The sequence below is a fragment of the Lepidochelys kempii genome, chromosome 8 (assembly GCF_965140265.1).
Source record: "Lepidochelys kempii isolate rLepKem1 chromosome 8, rLepKem1.hap2, whole genome shotgun sequence".
Lineage (NCBI taxonomy): Eukaryota > Metazoa > Chordata > Testudines > Cheloniidae > Lepidochelys > Lepidochelys kempii.
In genome coordinates, this window is record NC_133263.1 from 18,248,470 (window position 1) to 18,264,283 (window position 15,814).

The window sequence follows — 15,814 nt, forward strand, 5'->3', positions numbered from 1 at the left end:
ACAAAAATGTTAAGATCAAAATTAATCAAGGCACCATAGGATGTGGTTCAGCAATTAAACAACCAATGCTCGGAGCCTGGGTAATAAGAGAAATTGGATTTCTGAGCATAGATTTGACATATATGGTATAACTGACACCTGGTGGGATTATTTACATGATTGGAATGTTACAAACAATGATCAGGGAAAAATTGAGTGAGGAAAAGGGGTGAGGGAGTAGCACTCTGTCAAAAATGACATTGGTTCTTTGAGTCACTGACCTCTTTGAAGAAAATGATCTTGAATGCCTATGGATCAGTGTCCTAACAGGTAAAGCACAAGATGGGGGCATTAGCTGGTGTCCACTACACGCCACCAAATCACATTAGTGAATTGGCTCCTTAAGCACTTACCTATAATGTATAGGAAAATACCTTTGTGATCATGGGAGACTTTAACCTGATATGTACTCGAGGTCCCAGCCTGCCAGTACTAAAGATCCTTGGAATTTCTAAATATTGTAGATGATTTCCTAGCTCAAAACATGTTGCATCCAGCACAGGAGAATTCTGTATTAAACCTCATCTTGGTAGATAAAGAGAAATTAATCACAAACTGAAAATTAGTAATAGCTTAGGTACAAATGATCACGACTTGATCACATTTCTTAAGTGCAAACAGAATATAATCCAAATCAGTGACACACCTATTTGGTGCTTTAAAAGGACAATTTCACAAAGCTCAAATTAGTTGGGAAGAAAGAACTAAAACAGAAAAATATGAATGATTAGGAGTTGTTTAAGAACATATTACTAAATGCCAAGAAGGCTACACTGGTTAAAATGGATGATGTAGTCATATCCAATGATGATGAAATACTTTCCATGTCAGCAGTAACTCAGGAGGATATTAAACAGCATCTACTAAAGTGACATTTTAAAAACATCAGGTCCAGATAACTTGCATCCAAGAGCTTTAAAAGAGCTGGCTGAGGAACTCTCTTCAATGGTAATGTTGAGGGGTTTGGGTTTTTTTGTTTTGTTTTTTGTTTTTAGTAAGTCTCCGGAACATTGTCTGTTCCGGAGGATGGAGAAAGCTAATGTTGTGTGAATATTTTAAAAGGGTAAATGGGACATCTTGGGTAGTTATAGGCCTGTCAGCCTGACAATAATGGAATGGCTGATACTGGACTAATGACAATCAACATAGGTTTATTGAAAATAGATCTTGTCACACTTAAGCTATTTGTTTGAGAGCACAAGTTTGGTTGATAAGGTAATAGTGTTGATGTAATATGTATAGATGTCCATAAGGTATTTGAGTTGGTACCAACATTTTGACTAAGAAATTAGAATGATGAACATAGTCATTACTGATAGTTTGCAGATGACACAAAGATCGGGGATGTCAGTAAATTAATGAAGAGGATAGAGTGATCTGGATTGCTTGGTAAATTGGGCACAAGCAAGCAATGTGTTTTAACAGTCAAGTGCAAAGTCAATGTATCTTGCAGCTGAGACCTGGGTCAGGCTTACAGGATAAGGGACTCTATCCTGGGAAGCAATGACTCTGGAAAAAGACCATCCACCAGGATCATCAGCTGAACATCAACTCCCAATGAAATGCTGTGGCCAAAAGTACTAATGCGATCCTTAGATGCGTAAATGGAAATTTGAGTAGAAGGGAGATCATATTACCTCTGTACTTGACACTGGTGCAACTGGTGCTGGAATATTGTGTCTACTTCTGGTGTCTACAATTCAAAAAAGATGTTGGAAAATTGAAAAGCATTCAGAGAAGAGCCATGAGAATGATCAAAGGACTGGTAAACATGCCTTTTAGTGATCTGTTTAGTTTAACAAAGAGAAGGTTAAGAGTTGACTTGGACAGTTTATAAGCATCTATCTGGGGAACAGAAATTTGATGATAAAGTGCTCCTCAATCTATGAGATGCAAGTTTAATAAGATCAATGGCTGAAAGATGAAGCTAGATGAATCAGTAACAATGAGGATAATGACCGATTGGATCAACTAACCAAGGATTATGGTAAATTCTCCATCACTGGAAACTTTCAAATTAAGTGTAGATGTTTTTTCTAAAAGATATGCTTTAGTTGAAACAGAGATTGATTCAGGGAAGTCTTATGGCCTATGTTGTATAGGAGATCAGACAAGATGATCATAATGATCCCTTCTGGCCTTATAATTTATGAATCTATGGTATGTTACTGTTTTATAATATTTCAGTACAATACATAGATTAAGCTTTTTCAAATAGAACATGGTCTTGGAACAAACTGGGATCTTACCTTTATATTGTAGCATTTTAAAACTGTAATTGCAGGTAAATAGACTTTTGGGGCACTGATGCGTTTCACCTAATTGTAATGAAGTAGACTTTTCAAAGTTGTTCTTTCACCTCTTCATATTCACCAAGATTGCCTTTATAGTGATACATCTGTTTGGCTTTGGTGATTAGCAGAAACATTAGCAGACCTACGGTTTCAGGACATAAATAATTAATGTTTGTTCCTCATTAATTTCTTGCGAAACAGTCTTGTTAGACTACGTTTAGAGATATTTCTAGAATTCAGAGCAAATATAACAAGAAAGATCTGTCTATTCTTAAGGATGATTCCTTTTATTATTCCTGGAAAACATTGTCATCTTGTATCTTAAATATAAGAAATAATTTTATTCTTAACAAACACCAATGTGTGATTTGTTACCATTTTAATTTCAGGGAAAGATACAAGAAACAAGTTCTATTATTCATGCACATTACAAATGTGTACAAGAAAAACCTCCCAGGTAGAATGAATGGTCTGGTATCTTGCATTCCTGCTTCTTTAAATCAAAATCTTGTTGCAAAATTCAAAAATGAGACTGCATCGGTCTTTCAAATGCTCCTCTTAGAAAACAGTGTTTGTTTTGATTACTTTTCATTAACCAAATGTTTTAACGTTAGTGTAGTATGGCATTTTGAACTTTCTGGTTTGGCCAGAGTGTTTGCTAATGCAAAAGATTTTAATCTGGTATTTTTAATTTAGGATTAATATGAAGCAATGTGAGTTCAGTCTCACTACTAATTAATTCATTCCACGACCCTGCTACTGTAAATAGTTCCCACCATCTACATAAAGTAGCATATATTGTGTGTGTGTGTGTGATTTTTTTTTCTCCTCTTTTTCCAAATTCCAAAACTGGTAAGAACTAAGAGTAAAGAGAGAAACTTTCCATAATTCTTACATGTTGCAAAATTCTACATGTTCACTGTATCCGCAAACCTACCTAAAATTGTGGCTTGTTCCTAGAGCTCAGACGCTAGCATTGCTATAAGAATTAAAATAGTCTGTGCATTGACATGCAAAGGAGCATATCTGCCTTCCTGTTCTGCGTCAGCTTCATCTAGATCTTTGTCTCCATGGTATCTTCAGCAACAGCTCCTATTTTACTAGAGAAATGTGTCCTGTAAATGGCAAAGCTGAGTCTGTTCTCTTTTCTGGATAAAACTCAAATTGTTCAAGTCTTCCCACAAGGCATGTTTCAATGGCATGTTTTATTCATGAGCTGTGGGAGAAATTTTCACAGACACAAAGGGTGCTTAGGCATCCAATTTCCGGTGACACTCAGTGGGAGTTGGGTCCCTAGCTCCAGTTTGTGCCTTTGACCATCTCCGCTGCCTGACTGCATCTGAAAAATTCTCAGCTCTGTGCTCCAAACTTCTTTATCAATGGCCATAAACATGTATTGATGGGTATTTAAAGTTAGCAGTACTCTGTTTATGGGCCTGCTGGACATCAGAGTGAAATAACTGAGCACCAATTAATATCTAATTGCTCATCAAATTTTAATTTTGCTTTGCACTGATAGAGCCCTTCGCTTATAAAACATTCCTCTTTGTGCAGAGCAACCTGTCCAAGTGACCCACCCTTATAGATAACTTTTGAGTCATTTCACAGCAGAAATCTATCTCCCAAACATACAATACAGTTCTCTTCTGTTCCTATTAACAGGCTACCACCATTCAGCAAGTGGCTTACGATGAGCGTTCATTTCAGATAGATTGAGCTGCGTAAATTACAAGCATCATTATTTGCAATCTCTCTGCAAGGTGGCATAAAAATATGTATCTCATATCTCATTAGTGACTTTTTCTGTTACTTGCAACTCCCAGGAGTGCTGATGTATTATGAAAAGATTAACAGACATATTCACATAAAACAAAATATTTCTGACTTTCCCTAATTTGGGGGAATAGTTGGCTCAGTGGATTAAAATGGACACTGGATCCTTTCACCACTTGACCACTGGTTTTAATCCAGCCCAGCATGTTAGGGACAAAGTTACCTCTAACAAACAGCATCATAGGATAAAGTAGACTGGTGCTCTCAGCCCCATTCCTAGTGGACAAGTGTTCTCATTTCACCTTTCCCTGACTCCACCATAGTTGGACATTTTGTTGGCAGTTTCCACAGAGAGCCCAAGGACTAAACCAAGAGAGAGCCCAAGGACTAAACTAAACTAAACTAAAGGGTGTGCAGATTGAACCCCTCTCTCACCTGCAAAATGAATCTCTCCTCTGTGTGCGGGGCAGCTTGCACGGTTGTTGCCAGTGCCCTACCTATGCTATGAAGAAACAGGATTTCAGAGCTGTCCATCTCCTACCACCACAGAATGCTCCCACAGATTCCCCTATTTCTTGGCCTGTTTAACATTTGTATATTGCTAGTGCACGGCACTGTACAAACATGGAGTACATGACAAGTCCTTTCCCATATTGTTTACAGTCTAAAGGATAAGACTTACCAGCTGCATAAGACAACAATATGGGTGTGGAACACAGTAACAAACACAGACTAATTGTGTGCACAGTTCTAGCCAATCAGCAGCAGGAACCTGCAAGGATTTCAGACAGACATCACCAAAACCTGAAAGGCAATTTACCATTCACAAGAGGGAAGTAAATTATGGCCAGACTGCATCAGTGTATCAGAGAATAGAGTAGCTCTGAATTGTTGGTGGAAGCCTGTTATTGCTCACACAATCCATTTTGACAATGACTGCTGAATTATATGGCACATGAATATGCTGTATGTTGCCAGAACAGATCAATAATGCTGACAAGATGGGTACTTACTGGAAACTTCGGCTTAAGAGTCTTACTACTTTGTCTCAGTTATAGGCTCTGGCTTCCTCTCCCCTCCCTCCCCCCAAAATCTCATCGAACAGAATTATCTAACTGTCCCCTGCTTCCCCAGAATAGTTTGGAGAAGGTACGTTCAGCTGTGCCATTTTCTAATTTATTAATTTATTTTTAATTCTGCTGTCCCAGGTGATAAATTAGCAGATTAGCTGTATTGCAAGTAGAATATATGGGCCCTAATAAGGTCTCTTCGAATTGCTCTGTTGGCACAGAATTACCCTAGTTGGGAAGCTGGGGGTCCCCAAGTGCTGTACACTGGCATAACTGGCTCTGTTACCCCTTTCACGTATAAAATGTTGGATGCAAGTTGCTATGCTCCATCAGTTCTTAGCCAGTATAATGACACTGAGATGGGTGTCAATGTTGGTACAAGTTAGAGTAGCCCCAGCCCCCTGGCAGGAGTCAGAAGAGCACAGAGGTAGTATGTTGCCAGCTTTGTCCCTCACCTCTTCATGTCTTATGTCGACTGTCGATCACAGCTCAGCAGGACTCAGAAACTTTATTTAACTTTTTTTCAGACTTCACACTTACATCTGTATCAGCGAGATGAGAGAGGCTGTCCTGAAACTGACAAAAGCATCTGAGGGGCAATCACAGTTCAGGCTGAAGCTCCTGCCTTGGTGTTGGACACGTGCACGTGCACACTGGACGAGAACACAAGAAAACACAAGGTAACAGGTATTAGCTTCAATGGCAGTCACTCATCAAGGGGAGAAGAGACCCATGGAGGCCTAGTTGTTGACCACATGTTGCAACAGTCCATTTTCTGTTTGAAGGCCCCCTAAGCAGAGCAGGTCACTTGAGATTATAGCGTGCTGATGGGCTATGTAAGGAAGGATATTTTTGCAGTATCAATTCAGTTTCTAAATTTTGTAGCTATTTAATGAAATATCCACTGGGATAGTAATGGCTTCAAGGAGTTTCCTGTAGTAATCTGTAATTAGGAAACTGTTTTGGACCCCTGGGTTCTCTCTGCCTCTGCCATTGTCTAGCTGTGTGACCTTTGGCAAGTCACTTAGCCTCTTAACACCTATATTTTACCCATTTGGAAAGTGGGGTTACCTTCATCACAAGTTAGACCTCAAACCACTAGTGTTTGTAAAGTGCTTTTGAGGTCAGGAAAGAGGAAATCTACACTATTGTAGATTCCTTTTTTTTTTAAAGCTGTTTCTGAGGTACTACTACATGGAATAAGTGCTCTGAATTTTGGTTCTTTAAATAGTCCTTTACTCTACCTTTTTTAGCTCAAATGTACCTTTTCACTCCCTGCCCAAAATCTGAGTCAAGTATCTCTGGACCTCTTTGTATTGTTGCTTTTTTTTTATTCTTCAGTGTTGATGCCATCAGAAAACTTTATCTTCCACTTGACAGTCTTGACGCTATGAACAAGACCTAAGCTACTTTACTGGCAATTTATTTTACAGATGGTGGAGTTACTGTTTACAGTCAATACTTTGTGGCGTTGCACAAGTTTTTTATTTAATTTTAATTATTGTATGACCTAAATTTATTTTATATCACAACTTACTTGACACTAGACAGTAATTCTTAGTGTTGAATATTAATTTATTTTTGTAATCCAGTAACATTCACTTCATTCCCCGTGCCTACAGCATCTTAGTGGTAATTAACTTAAAGATCCCCACAAACAGCAAATTAACTTAGCCAGGCTTCCTCCTCACAAATCCACATTCATCATCTCTACTCAAGTTGAAGAAAAATTTTCAAACATAGTGCCCCAAATTTTATGCTTGCTAAACTGCGTGCACTCATTTGTGTTCATAAAATTGCACCTATGCCAGGTTATGTGTACTAAGCCTATGGTTGCATATGCAAGCAGGTTTCTGTGTTTGGTAAGCAGAAAGATGTGTAATCAGTGCTTTTTACACTTGCAAACAGAAGAATCATTACAACCTTTTTGTATGCAATTGGAGTATGAATGAAAATTTGACTCTTTTAAGGCATATACCTCAAATCCCCCAAAATTTTTCAAATATGCATTTTCTAACTTTGATAAAGTTATCCCAGTTTGTAATCAGTTATTTCTTGCACCTTTTTTGTTTAATGCTGTTAATCTTGTAATTTTCTAGTTTTCAGGGACCTGATCTTTCATGTAAAAATCTTTTGAACAAACCTATTTTCATCTCCTTTCACCATTTTGAGAATGTATTAGATTGCTCTTACACTTTAACTACTTTAAAGTATGGTGGTTGTCTGGAACTGTGTGTCCTTTGAGTGAAATCCTGGCCCCACTGAAGTTAATAGCAAAACTCCAATTGATTATAGTGGAACCAGGATTTCACCCTGGTCTATTCAATTTATAATGGAAGGGCCGGAAGGATTGTTAGCATATAAGGCGCAAGACAGAGAGACCTTCCTAGGATATAGACTTTCTCCATGTGACAATGGGCAAGTCACTAAGCCCTGGTCTACACTAGCAGTTGAGGTCAAATTTAGCAGCGTTAAATCAATTTAACCCTGCACCCGTCCACACGATGAAGCCTTTTTTTCGACTTAAAGGGCTCTTAAAATTGATTTCCTTACTCCACCCCCGACAAGGGGATTAGCGCTGAAATCAGCCTTGCTGGGTCAAATTTGGGTACTGTGGACACAATTAGATGGTATTGGCCTCCGGGAGCTATCCCAGAGTGCTCCAATGTGACCGCTCTGGACAGGACTCTCAATTCAGATGCACTGGCCAGGTAGACAGGAAAAGGCCCGCAAACTTTTGAATTTCAATTTCCTGTTTGGCCAGCATGGCAAGCTGCAGGTGACCATGCAGAGCTCATCAGCAGAGGTGACCATGATGGAGTCCCAGAATCTCAAAAGAGCTCCAGCATGGACCGAACGGGAGGTACGGGATCTGATCGCTGTATGGGGAGAGGAATCCATGCTATCAGAATTCCGTTCCAGTTTTCGAAATGCCAAAACATTGGTCAAAATCTCCAAGGGCATGAAGGACATAGGCCATAACAGGGACCCGAAGCAGTGCTGCATGGAACGTACGGAGCTGAGGCAAGCCTACCAGAAAACCAAGGAGGCAAACGGCCGCACTGGGTCCGAGCCCCAAACATGCCGCTTCTATGATGAGCTGCATGCGATTTTAGGGGGTTCAGCCACCACTACCCCAGCTGAGTTGTTTGACTCCTTCAATGGAGATGGAGGCAACACGGAAGCAGGTTTTGGGGACGAGTCAGATGATGATGATGAGGTTGTAGATAGCTCACAGCAAGCAAGCGGAGAAACCATTTTTCCCGACAGCCAGGAACTGTTTCTCACCCTGGACCTGGAGCCAGTACCCCCCCGGATCCACCCAAGGCTGCCTCTCGGACCCACCAGGCGGAGAAGGGACCTCTGGTGAGTGTACCTTTTAAAATACTATACATGGTTTAAAAGTAAGCATGTTTAATGATTAATTTGCCCTGGCATTCGTGGCTCTCCTGGATATACTCCCAAAGCCTTTGCAAAAGGTTTCTGGGGAGGGCAGCCTTATTCCATCCACCATGGTAGGACACTTTACCACTCCAGGCCAGTAGCACGTACTTGGAAATCATTGTAGAACAAAGCATTGCAGTGTATGTTTGCTGGCATTCAAACAACATCCGTTCTTTATCTCTCTGTTATCCTCAGGAGAGTGATATCATTCATGGTCACCTGGTTGAAATAGGGTGCTTTTCTTAAGGGGACATTCAGAGGTGCCCGTTCCTGCTGGGCTGTTTGCCTGTGGCTGAACAGAAATGTTCCCCGCTGTCAGCCACGGAGAGGGATGAGGGGCTAGCCATGCGGTGGGAGGAGGCAAAATGTGACTTTGTAATGAAAGCACATGTGCTATGTATGTAATGTTAACAGCAAGGTTTACCGTGAAAGAGTGTAGCCACTGTTCTAGAAAATATGTCTTTTTAAATACCACTGTCCCTTTTTTTCCTCCACCAGCTGCATGTGTTTCAAGGATCACAGGATCTTCTCTTTCCCAGAGGCTAGTGAAGATTAGAAGGCGAAAAAAACGCACTCGTGATGAAATGTTCTCTGAGCTCATGCTGTCCTTCCACACTGAGAGAGCACAGACAAAATGCCAAAACATTGGTCAAAATTTCTTTTGAGAGAGCACAAAGCCTTGGAAACAAGCAGGGAGAACTGGAGGTCCTGGTGATGTCAAGGAATTATGATGTGATTGGAATAACAGAGACTTGGTGGGATAACTCAAATGACTGGAGTACTGTCATGGATGGTTATAAACTGTTCAGGAAGGACAGGCAGGGCAGAAAAGGTGGGGGAGTAGCACTGTATGTAAGGGAGCAGTATGACTGCTCAGAGCTCCGGTACGAAACTGCAGAAAAACCTGAGTGTCTCTGGATTAAGTTTAGAAGTGTGAGCAACAAGAGTGATGTAGTGGTGGGAGTCTGCTATAGACCACCGAACCAGGGGGATGAGGTGGATGAGGCTTTCTTCCAGCAACTCGCAGAAGCTAATAGATCGCACGCCCTGGTTCTCATGGGTGACTTTAATCTTCCTGATATCTGCTGGGAGAGCAATACAGCGGTGCATAGACAATCCAGGAAGTTTTTGGAAAGCATAGTGGACAATTTCCTGGTGCAAGTGCTAGAGGAGCCAACTAGGGGGGGAGCTTTTCTTGACCTGCTGCTCACAAACAGGGAAGAATTAGTGGGGGAAGCAAAAGTGGACGGGAATCTGGGAGGCAGTGACCATGAGTTGGCTGAGTTCAGGATCCTGACACAGGGAAGAAAGATAAGCAGCAGGATACGGACCCTGGACTTCAGGAAAGCAGACTTCGACTCCCTCAGGGAACGGATGGGTAGGATCCCCTGGGGGACTAACATGAAGGGGAAAGGAGTCCAGGAGAGCTGGCTGTATTTCAAGGAATCCCTGTTGAGGTTACAGGGACAAACCATCCCGATGAGTCGAAAGAATAGTAAATATGGCAGGCGACCAGCTTGGCTTAACGGTGAAATCCTAGCGGATCTTAAACATAAAAAAGAAGCTCACAAGAAGTGGAAGGTTGGACATATGACCAGGGAAGAGTATAAAAATATTGCTCAGGCATGTAGGAATGAAATCAGGAGAGCCAAATCGCACCTGGAGCTGCAGCTAGCAAGAGATGTCAAGAGTAACAAGAAGGGTTTCTTCAGGTATGTTGGCAACAAGAAGAAAGCCAAGGAAAATGTGGGCCCCTTACTGAATGTGGGAGGCAACCTAGTGACAGGATGTGGAAAAAGCTAATGTACTCAATGCTTTTTTTGCCTCTGTTTTCACTAACAAGGACAGCTCCCAGACTGCTGTGCTGGGCATCACAACATGGGGAGTAGATGGCCAGCCCTCTGTGGAGAAAGAGGTGGTTAGGGACTATTTAGAAAAGCTGGACATGCACAAATCCATGGGGCTGGACGAGTTGCATCCGAGAGTGCTAAAGGAATTGGCAGCTGTGATTGCAGAGCCATTGGCCATTATTACTGAAAACTCGTGGCGAACGGGGGAAGTCCCAGATGACTGGAAAAAGGCTAATGTAGTTCCAACCTTTAAAAAAGGGAAGGAGGAGGATCCTGGGTACTACAGGCCAGTCAGCCTCACCTCAGTCCCCAGAAAAATCATGGAGCAGGTCCTCAAGGAATCAATCCTGAAGCACTTACATGAGAGGAAAGTGATCAGGAACAGTCAGCATGGATTCACCAAGGGAAGGTCATGCCTGACTAATCTAATCGCCTTCTATGATGAGATTACTGGTTCTGTGGATGAAGGGAAAGCAGTGGATGTGTTGTTCCTTGACTTTAGCAAAGCTTTTGACACGGTCTCCCACAGTACTCTTGTCAGCAAGTTAAGGAAGTATGGGCTGGATGAATGCACTATAAGGTGGGTAGAAAGTTGGCTAGATTGTCGGGCTCAACGGGTAGTGATCAATGGCTCCATGTCTAGTTGGCAGCCGGTGTCAAGTGGAGTGCCCCAGGGGTTAGTCCTGGGGCCAGTTTTGTTCAATATCTTCATAAATAATCTGGAGGATGGTGTGGATTGCACTCTCAGCAAATTTGCAGATGATACTAAACTGGGAGGAGTGGTTGATACGTTGGAGGGCAGAGATAGGATACAGAGGGACCTAGACAAATTGGAGGATTGGGCCAAAAGAAATCTGATGAGGTTCAATAAGGATAAGTGCAGGGTCCTGCACTTAGGACGGAAGAACCCAAGGCACAGCTACAGACTAGGGACCGAATGGCTAGGCAGCAGTTCTGCGGAAAAGGACCTAGGGGTGACAGTGGACGAGAAGCTGGATATGAGTCAGCAGTGTGCCCTTGTTGCCAAGAAGGCCAATGGCATTTTGGGATGTATAAGTAGGGGCATAGCGAGCAGATCGAGGGATGTGATCGTTCCCCTTTAGTCGACATTGGTGAGGCTCATCTGGAGTACTGTGTCCAGTTTTGGGCCCCACACTTCAAGAAGGATGTGGATAAATTGGAGAGAGTCCAGCGAAGGGCAACAAAAATGATTAGGGGTCTGGAACACATGACTTATGAGGAGAGGCTGAGGGAACTGGGATTGTTTAGTCTGCAGAAGAGAAGAATGAGAGGGGATTTGATAGCTGCTTTCAACTACCTGAGAGGTGGTTCCAGAGAGGATGGTTCTAGACTATTCTCAGTGGTAGAAGAGGACAGGACAGAGGAGTAATGGTCTCAAGTTGCAGTGGGGGAGGTTTAGATTGGATATTAGGAAAAACTTCTTCACTAGGAAGGTGGTGAAACACTGGAATGCATTACCTAGGGAGGTGGTAGAATCTCCTTCCTTAGAAGTTTTTAAGGAACTTTTTTTTAAGGAACTTCCTTAGAAGTTTTTAAGGTCAGGCTTGACAAAGCCCTGGCTGGGATGATTAAATTGGGGATTGGTCCTGCTTTGAGCAGGGGCTTGGACTAGATGACCTCCTGAGGTCCCTTCCAACCCTGATATTCTATGACTCTATGAATGCGTGGAGGCAGACAATGTCCGAGTGCAAGAAAGCACAAAATGACCGGGAGGAGAGGTGGCGGGCTGAAGAGAGGGCTAAAGCTGAAAGGTGGCAGCAGCATGATGAGAGGAGGCAGGATTCAATGCTGAGGCTGCTGGAGGATCAAACCAATATGCTCCAACGTATGGCTGAGCTGCAGGAAAGGCAGCAGGAGCACAGACCGCCACTACAGCCCCTGTGTAACCAACCACCCTCCTCCCCAAGTTCCATAGCCTCCTCACCCAGACGCCCAAGAACACGGTGGGGGTCCTCCGGCCACCCAGCCACTCCACTCCAAAGGATTGCCCAAGCAACAGAAGGCTGGCATTCAATAAGTTTTAAAGTGTTAAACTTTTAAAGTGCTGTGTGGTGTTGTCCTTCCCTCCTCCACCACTCCTCCTCGGCTACCTTGGTAGTTATCCCCCTATTTGTGTGATGAATGAATAAAGAATGCATGAATGTGAAGCAACAATGACTTTATTGCCTCTGCAAGTGGTGATCGAAGGGAGGTGGGGAGGGTGGTTATCTTACAGGGAAGTAGAGTGAACCAAGGGGCGGGGGGTTTCATCAAGGAGAACCAAACAGAACTTTCACACCGTAGCCTGGCCAGTCATGAAACTGGTTTTCAAAGCTTCTCTGATGCGTACCGCGCCCTCCTGTGCTCTTCTAACCGCCCTGGTGTCTGGCTGTGTGTAACCAGCGGCCAGGCGATTTGCCTCAACCTCCCACGCTGCCGTAAACGTCTCCCCCTTACTCTCACAGATATTGTGGAGCGCACAGCAAGCAGTAATAACAGTGGGAATATTGATTTCGCTGAGGTCTAAGCGAGTCAGTAAACTGCACCTGCGCGCTTTTAAACGTCCAAATGCACAGTCTACCAGCATTCTGCACTTGCTCAGCCGGTAGTTGAACAGCTCCTGACCACTGTCCAGGCTGCCTGCGTATGGGTTCATGAGCCATGGCATTAAGGGTAGGCTGGGTCCCCAAGGATAACTATAGGCATTTCAACATCCCCAACGGTTATTTTCTGTTCTGGGAATAAAGTCCCTTCCTGCAGCTTTTGAAACAGACCAGAGTTCCTGAAGATGGGAGCGTCATGTACCTTTCCCGGCCATCCCACGTTGATGTTGGTGAAACGTCCCTTGTGATCCACCAGAGCTTGCAGCACTATTGAAAAGTACCCCTTGCGGTTTATGTATTCGCCAGGTTGGTGCTTCGGTGCCAAGATAGGGATATGGGTTCCATCTGTGGCCCCACCACAGTTAGAGAATCCCATTGCAGCAAAGCCATCCACTATGACCTGCACATTTCCCAGGGTCACTACCCTTGATATCAGCAGATCTTTGATTGCGTTGGCTACTTGCATCACAGCAGCCCCCACAGTAGATTTGCCCACTCCAAATTGATTCCCGACTGACCGGTAGCTGTCTGGGGTTGCAAGCTTCCACAGAGCTATTGCCACTCGCTTGTGAACTGTGAGGGCTGCTCTCATCTTGGTATTCTTGCACCTCAGGGCAGGGGAAAGCAAGTCACACAGTTCCAATGAAAGTGCCCTTATGCATGCGAAAGTTTTGCAGCCACTGGGAATCGTCCCAGACCCGCAACACTGTGCAGTCCCGCCAGTCTGTGCTCGTTTCCCGAGCCCAGAATCGGCGTTCCACCACATGAACCTGCCCCATTAGCACCATGATGCCCACATTGCCAGGGCCTGTTGTTTGAGAGACGTCTGTGTCCGTGTCCTCATCACTCACGTCACCGTGCTGACGTCGCCTACTCGCCCGGTATCGCTTTCCCAGGTTCTGGTGCTGCATATACCGCTGGATAATGCGTGTGGTGTTTAATGTGCTCCTAATTGCCAAAGTGATCTGAGCGGGCTCGATGCTTGCTGTGGTGTGGTGTCTGCACAGAAAAAAAGGCTCGGAATGATTGCCTGCCATTGCCCTGACAGAGGGAGGGGTGACGGATGACATGGTTTACAGGGCTGGCTTACAGGGAATTAAGATCAACAAAGGGGGTGGCTTTGCAAGAAACTGAATGGCCCCCTCAAGGATAGAACTCAAAACTGGGTTTAGCAGGCCGTTGATTTCACAGAGGGAAGGAGGAGAAAATGAATACAAAACAAATCTGGTCTATTTCTTATTTTGATCCACTTCATCTATCTTTATACATCTTGCTGGCAGCAGACTGTGCAGTATGACTGCTGGCCATGGTCTTCTGCTGGCTGCTGATTAAAAGACAGTGCGGGACTGAATTGCCATGAGACGAAACAAGGGAAATGACCTGGCTGAGTCACTCCCATGTTTGCCCAGGCACCTGGTTAAAAGAGCACCCAGGAGTACGTCGACAACGGCTACCAGTCATACTGCGCTGTCTGCTGACAAAAGGCAATAAACTGCTGCTGTGTAGCAATGCAGTAATGCGTCTGCCAGCACCCAGGAGACACACGGTGATGGTTAGCTGAGTGGGCTCTATGCTTGCTGTGGTATGGCGTCTGCACAGGTAACTCAAGAAAAAAGGCGCAAAACGATTGTCTGCCCTTGCTTCATGGAAGGAGGGAGGGAGGGAGGGAACGGGAGCCTGATGCTATGTACCCAGAACCACCCATGACAATGTTTTAGCCCCATTAGGCACTGGGATTTCTACTCAGAATTCAAGTGGGCAGCGGAGACTGCGGGAACTGTGGGATAGCCACCCATGGTGCGACGCTCCGGAAGTCGATGGTTGCCTCGGTATGTGGACACACTCCGCCGACTACATGCACTTAAAGGATTTGTGTGGAGGGACACACACAATCGACTGTATAAAAACGCTTTCTACAAAACCGACTTCTATAAATTTGACCTAATTTCGTAGCGTAGACATAGTCCTTTTTGAAAGTTGGGCTCTAAGGGTGAGCTCCTACACTACCTGGTGTAGTCAGTGGGGGCGGCGGATGCCCAATACCTGTGAAAATCAGGCCTATGCTCTTTCTGTACCTGGGATTCCCCAGCTGTAAAATGGGGGCAATAACTACTTCACAGCAGCAGTTGAGAGTATAAATTACTGTTTGCAAGGTCCTCTAACTGCAACATGTTAATTAAAGCTGCTTATTTTACTCACATAACCAAGCTTTTACTCCTTTCCCTACAGAGCCAACAAAGCCCCAGCAGCCCACAGTGTGTTCTGTTCTGCCTCCTTTCTCACCAGCAACGTGGGTACTAAAGCCTCTTTTCAGAGTGCAACTGTACTTTAGTACTGTGCTTTTCCTCTCACCATCTCCATTGCTATCAACATGCTGAAGCTCCTCTACCAGGAGATCGGACTCCCCTTTTCCAAACCGCGCTCTCCTCTCCCTGAGATAGAAAGCAGCCAAAAGCCTGCTTAAGAAACCTTCCCTCTGACAATCTCTAAGCCAGAACTCCCAAGTTGTTGGGGAGTGTTGATCTGGGCTGGATTTACCTCCACTCCCACTGCAAAAGGATAAGGGGGAGGTCAGGGTTAAGCAGTGAGAATCCTCCCCTTGGGGTCCCACTGGCTTGTGAGTTGACAAGTCAGTGTAAGGAGCCCTAAGAGGTCATCTGTGCAACTTATGCATAAGGCTGGCTCCACTACATTAATACACTATCACAAAAGAGGTTTCCACCCCACCCCTGTATTTGTTA

At 44.0% G+C, this 15,814-nt stretch overlaps 1 protein-coding gene across 1 annotated transcript in view; it reads left to right on the plus strand.

The window, feature by feature from the left end:
- The window catches only part of LOC140915669 (zinc finger and SCAN domain-containing protein 32-like), a 35,699-nt gene extending 23,068 nt beyond the window's left edge, over nt 1-12,631 (plus strand). Inside the window, exons 4-6 of the mRNA XM_073355732.1 lie at nt 5,704-5,856; nt 7,941-8,542; nt 9,119-12,631. Coding sequence (XP_073211833.1) covers nt 7,962-8,542; nt 9,119-9,176 — 639 coding nt within the window. The 5' untranslated portion in view covers nt 5,704-5,856; nt 7,941-7,961 and the 3' untranslated portion in view covers nt 9,177-12,631. The remainder of the gene's footprint in view (nt 1-5,703; nt 5,857-7,940; nt 8,543-9,118) is intronic.
- Nucleotides 12,632-15,814: the final 3,183 nt, after the last annotated feature.